This window comes from Perognathus longimembris, chromosome 27 (assembly GCF_023159225.1).
Source record: "Perognathus longimembris pacificus isolate PPM17 chromosome 27, ASM2315922v1, whole genome shotgun sequence".
In the NCBI taxonomy this organism is placed as follows: domain Eukaryota; kingdom Metazoa; phylum Chordata; class Mammalia; order Rodentia; family Heteromyidae; genus Perognathus; species Perognathus longimembris.
Genome location: NC_063187.1, coordinates 8,132,568 through 8,137,683, shown reverse-complemented (window position 1 = coordinate 8,137,683; position 5,116 = coordinate 8,132,568). Strand labels below are relative to the sequence as shown.

At 65.6% G+C, this 5,116-nt stretch overlaps 1 protein-coding gene across 1 annotated transcript in view; it reads left to right on the top strand.

Annotated features, from left to right (window-relative positions):
- Positions 1 to 795: 795 nt before the first annotated feature.
- The window catches only part of LOC125342880 (voltage-dependent L-type calcium channel subunit alpha-1C-like), a 41,688-nt gene continuing 37,367 nt past the window's right edge, over positions 796 to 5,116 (top strand). Inside the window, exon 1 of the mRNA XM_048335204.1 lies at positions 796 to 1,038. Within this exon, the coding sequence (XP_048191161.1) occupies positions 1,011 to 1,038 (28 nt within the window). The 5' untranslated portion in view covers positions 796 to 1,010. The remainder of the gene's footprint in view (positions 1,039 to 5,116) is intronic.

The window sequence follows — 5,116 nt, the reverse complement described above, 5'->3', positions numbered from 1 at the left end:
CGCGCACCCCCGCCTCCCCGCGCACCCCCGCCTCCCCGCGCACCCCGGCCTCCCCGCGGCGGGGCGCGGGGCTCTGGTCTCTGACGTCACGGGGCGGGGCCCGCGGCGGGGGCTCAAGTTCAGGTTGGAGCCCGCGCCCCGCGCCCCGCGCCCCGCGCCGCCTCAGCCGCCGCCGCCGCCGCCGCCGCCACATCTGGAAACGTTCAGCGTCTGCAGGAGCGCGGCGGGCGGGCGGCAGGGGAGGGCGCGGCGGGCGGGCGGGCTGTGAGGGAGAGCGGGCGGGCGGGCGGGCGGGCGGGCGAGGGAGAGCGAGCGAGCGCGGAGCGCGGAGCGCGGAGCGCGGCGGGGACAGCGCCGCCCGCCCGGTGTCTCCCTTCCGCCTCTGCAGAAGCCGCGCCGGCCCGAGCGGCGCGCGGAGCCCGAGCGGCGCGCGGAGCCCGAGCGGCGGCGGCGGCGGCGGCGGCGGCGGCTGAGGCGGCTGAGGCGGCGGCTCCTCACGCCGGGTCCTCCCGCCCCGGGTCCTCCCGCCCCGGAGCTCCCCGCGCCGGCGCCTCCCGCGCCCGCTCGCCCCGCGCCGGTCCCCGCGCGCGGCCGGCCGCCGGCTCCCGACAGGCGCGCACCGGGCGCGGCGGCCGGGGCGGGGCGGGGGTCTGGGCCCGGGCCGCGGGCGCCCGGCGGCCGCCGCCCCCCGCCGCCCCCCGCGGCCCCCTCGCGGCTCCCGCGGCGCCGCCGCCCGGGGCGCTCAGGGCCCGGATGTGCCGAGGATGCGCGGCCGGGCCGCCCGCCGGGGCCGTCGCGGGGAGCCGCGGCCCGGGGCGCTCGCCGCGGTGACGGGCATCAGGTAAAGCCGGCGCGGGCGGAGCCGCCGGGCCCCCCCCGGACCCCCCCGGACCCCCGGACCCGGGCCGCGCGCGCTCGGGCGCCGCCGCCGCCGCCGGCTCGTCGTGGCCGCTCCCGCCACAGCCCGGTGTCTTTTGCTTTTCCTGTCCGCGGTCCATGAGCATCCGAGGATGTACAGCCCCGAGGAGAACCACCGAGGTAAGGCCGCCCGCCCGCCGCGCGCCGGACCCCGGGGGCCCCGGGCCCGACCCACGCGCCGCGCCGCGCCGAGCGCTCCCGCCCTGCCCTCCCCTCCCGCGCGCGCCGCCCGCCCAGCCCGCGGCCCCGCAAAGTTGCCCCGGCGGCCGCCGCGGCCTCGCCTCCCCGCGTGTGCCCGGGAGAGCGCGACGACCGCCCGGGCCGGGGCCGGGCCGGGCGGGGCCTGGGGTGCGGCGGGCACCGCGCGCCCCGAAGCCCGGCGCCGCGCCCCCAGACCCGGCTCTGCGCCCCAGACCCGGCCCCGCGCCCCCAGCCCCGGCCCCGCGCCCCCAGCCCCGGCCCCGCGCCCCCAGACCCGGCCCCGCGCCCCCAGCCCCGGCCCCGCGCCCCCAGACCCGGCCCCGCGCCCCCAGACCCGGCCCCGCGCCCCCAGACCCGGCTCCGTGCCCCAAACCCGGCCTCGCGTCCCCGAAACCCGGCCTCGCGTCCCCGAAACCCGGCCTCGCATCCCCAGCCCCGGCCCCGCGCCCGGAAACCCGGCCTCGCGTCCCCAGCCCCGGCTCCCAGCTCCACGCCGCCCCAACCCCAGGCCGCCTCCCGGGGCCGTGAGCTCCAGGTGGCAGGTGGGGGCGGGGATACAGAGGGGAGGCCCGGTGTCCCCCCCCGTACCCCCTTTCCCGAGTCCCCCTCCGTGGCCCCACCTATCCCCCCTTAGCTCTGACCCTGCGCCCCCTTCCCTCCTCCCCTCCCCACCGCTGCTGCCGACCCCCCGGGCGCCCACGCCCGCCCCGCGGTGCCCATTCTCACCCCCACGCGGGCCAGCCAGCACCTGAGGAGGGAAGCGGAGGGCGGCTGGCCCTGCCGTGTGGGCTTTGCTTTTTCCATGTGTTAAGGACATCATGGCAGGGTGTGCCAGGCTCTGGCGGTTCCATGTTGTTGGGGGTGCTCCGATGAGTCTCTCTACCCTCGGGGGGAGAGCAGCGAGGGTCTCCTCACCCCCCACCCCCTACCAGTTCCCAGGAAGAAGGGCACCGCTCTGACTCCCCGTCCCTGGAACTTTCTCCACTCCCCCCGCCCCCCCCCCCCACATAAGTTCTTATTTTCGACAGTGCTCAGTGATGGAGGGCATGCTAGGATAGTCCTGTTGGGGTGCTGGGTCCTCCTGCCACCCCTGTCCTCCTTGTTCTTTGTCCCTTTGGGTGTAGTCTCCCCCTCATCTCTCCCAGACTCCATCCCTCCAAGTCTTTCCCTAAATGCCCGTGGCTATTGGCCTCTTCCCTTCCTGGGAGACTTTCAAGTAGCCCTGTAAAGGCCAGCTCCATGGAAGTGGGGAGACTCCAGGTCTCTTGGGACCAGCTTCTTCCCTCCTTTTGCCTCCCCTGTCACCATGTGGGGACAGGGCATTGCTCTGTCCAGCCTGGTGCTGCTGGTCAGCCGGCCTGCCTGCCTGCCTGGTCTGCTCCCTTTGGGAGTGGAGCCGGGCACCATGGGTCTCTGCCTTCCAGCTTAGGTGGCAAATGTGGGGCCTCTGGCCTCCTTGGGAAGGAAGGTGCTTGGCCAGAGTTGTGGGTCCTAGGGTGGGCCAGGGCCTTGGGGTCACCAGGGCAGCTTCTCCCCGCATGAGTTCACCTGTAACCCAGCTCTTCCACTAGCCAGGAAGAGGCACGGATGGGTCGGGCAGGAGACCCAAGGGTGGGGGTGAATTTCAGTACTCCTTCAGGTGCTGCCCACTTTCTTGGTGTAAGCAGTCCTGCGGAGGAGAGAGTTCAGTTCTGTGGTCCCAAAGATGTCCAGAGCAGCATTTATTCATGGGACGACCGGGTTCACTAGTTTGCACAGGCTCCTGGACTGTGCAAGAACACCCTTGCAGGCTGTTTCTTTGCCTTTGTCCCCTTGTTCCTCCACACCCCTCCCTAACCCCCAAGCCCTCCTCATGCAGGGGAGCCTTAAAAGTAGGAGTGGGAAGCCTGAGGATCTGGAGAGCACTAGATGGGAGGTGGGGGGCAGGGAGTCAGTGTGTGGTGGCTGGGGGCTCTACCTTTCCAGCAACATGCCAGCCACGGAATGGGAACCTGGATTCCTCTTCTCCCTCGAAGCTGCAGTGGTTATATAATTCACGGGAGCAGTTTTGTCTCCGTTCCTAGACGCGGTGCTGGGGTGAGAGTCAGGGTCCTGGCCCCCTTTCCCGCTTCCCATCCTCTCTTCCTCCATTGCTGGACATTGCCCGGGGTTTCTTTCTTTCTTTCTTTCTTTTCCCCCCAGGGTAGGGTGGGGGTGGAGGTGGGGGGTGGGGAGGACAAACCTGGAGGAGCATGCCTATTTGCAAGCAGTTGGCTGGACAAGGAGACATAATTGTGGGGGTTGGAGTTTCAGGAGGCAGGATGAGGATAGGGCAGTACCACACACGGACCCCACATCAGCCACCACCACAAACCAGAGCAGAGAACCAAAAAGTTGCCAGATGACTGGGGCTGCGCTGTTTGTTCTTTTTTCTTTCTTTCTAACGTGCTTGAAAGCTTTGAATTCACCAGTCTCCTCGCCAGCTTGTCAGTGGCGAGTGTGTGTGTGTGTGTGTGTGTATCTGTGTGTCTGTGTGTCTGTGGGGGGAGGAGGGGCTGGTCAGGCCTTGGAGGCCAGAGGCCAGCACCTTGGGACAGCTGGAAGTCCAGGTTAGGACTGGCTTCTGACCCTGGGTCTCAGGCAGGCTCTGGGTGCTACCTGCCTACTGCCCCTCTCCTCCGGTGCCCTGTCTGCTCTGGCCCCATGCCAGCCTCCCACTCCTTTTTTTTTTTTTTTTTTTTTTGAGCTGATTTTCTACTGCAGGCTTCAGTTCAGCTGGCAAAATGAGTTTCTTCATAGGCAAGCATTTAGCAAATAAAACATCAGGATTGCCCCTTATCTGCTGGAGAGGGATTGAAACCGTGTTCTGCGAATGGAAGACATACTGCGCTTTTTTTTTTTTCAAGTCAGGAGACCACACAGTAGAATAGTAATCATGGTTGTCAAGTAATAATAAATAATAAACAGCCACAGCCCACTCTCTTTCCAAATGTCTAGAGAGCAAGGGGGCTCGCCCATCAGCCAGAGCAGGTTAAAAGGAAGCTTGACATCGGCTTCTCGTCCTGCAGGCTGTACATTAAAAGGGGTCTTGGGGGTCCAAAATGTGGTTCTAGGAAAGCTCAGGTGCTTTGTAACGTATCCGATGATGACAGCGGAATATATGAGAAAAATGGCTCGCTATTTCCAGAGGATATGTGCTAACCGTATTTTAGCCCTGTGGTGTACAACACCAGACCCCCTCCCCCAGTCATTTCTTAGAGTCTTGGAGATGACCTGTTCTTCTGTGATCACGCTAAGTAGAGATTTTTTTTTTTTTTTTGTGGGCCCTGTTGATCTTTGGCTTGCCCATTTCTGGTCAGCCCGGGCCTTACTCCAGAGGCTAGATGACTGAATGCGGTCCTGGAGACCTGTGGTACATGTGGCTTCTGCCTCTCCCAGTAGGTGGTGCTACAGGGCTTAGGAGACAGGCCCGGGGCTCTGGGCCAGGCAGGTGAGGCTAGACTTGGGGGAGGTCATGGAGACCGCTTTCCTCTGTGACTTCTCTACCCTTTGGTCTCGCAAGCCCCCTTTGCATTTCTCCAATTTACTGCCACTTCTATCCTGGACTGTTTGCTATTTACCTCCGCCAGTGCCTCCATCACTTCCTGGAGCAGCGCGTGTTTGCTGTGGTAAGCTGAGCTTGTCATGGCTGAGATCTTGTTTTCTCCCTGCTTTGCCAGGGATGCCAGAGGCAGCCTGAAGTTTGGGTTCTGGAAATCCCAACCTGTGGGGTTGCAGAGCTTGAGTAGTCGGTTCAAAGGCCTAGAGTCTCATCTCTTAAGTTTATTGGGGAGGTGGGGGGGGGGAACACACCACAAAAACAACCAGGTACCCCTCATAGTGTATTTTTGAGTCTCCCTGGTCTCCTGCTAGGCTAGCTAATAGCAGTAAAGCTCCTCTCTCTACGCCTCTGCCCCCAAAACCTCTAGGACCCGGATTCGGAAGTCACTGAGCTTGCCTTGCAAACACCCCCACCCCC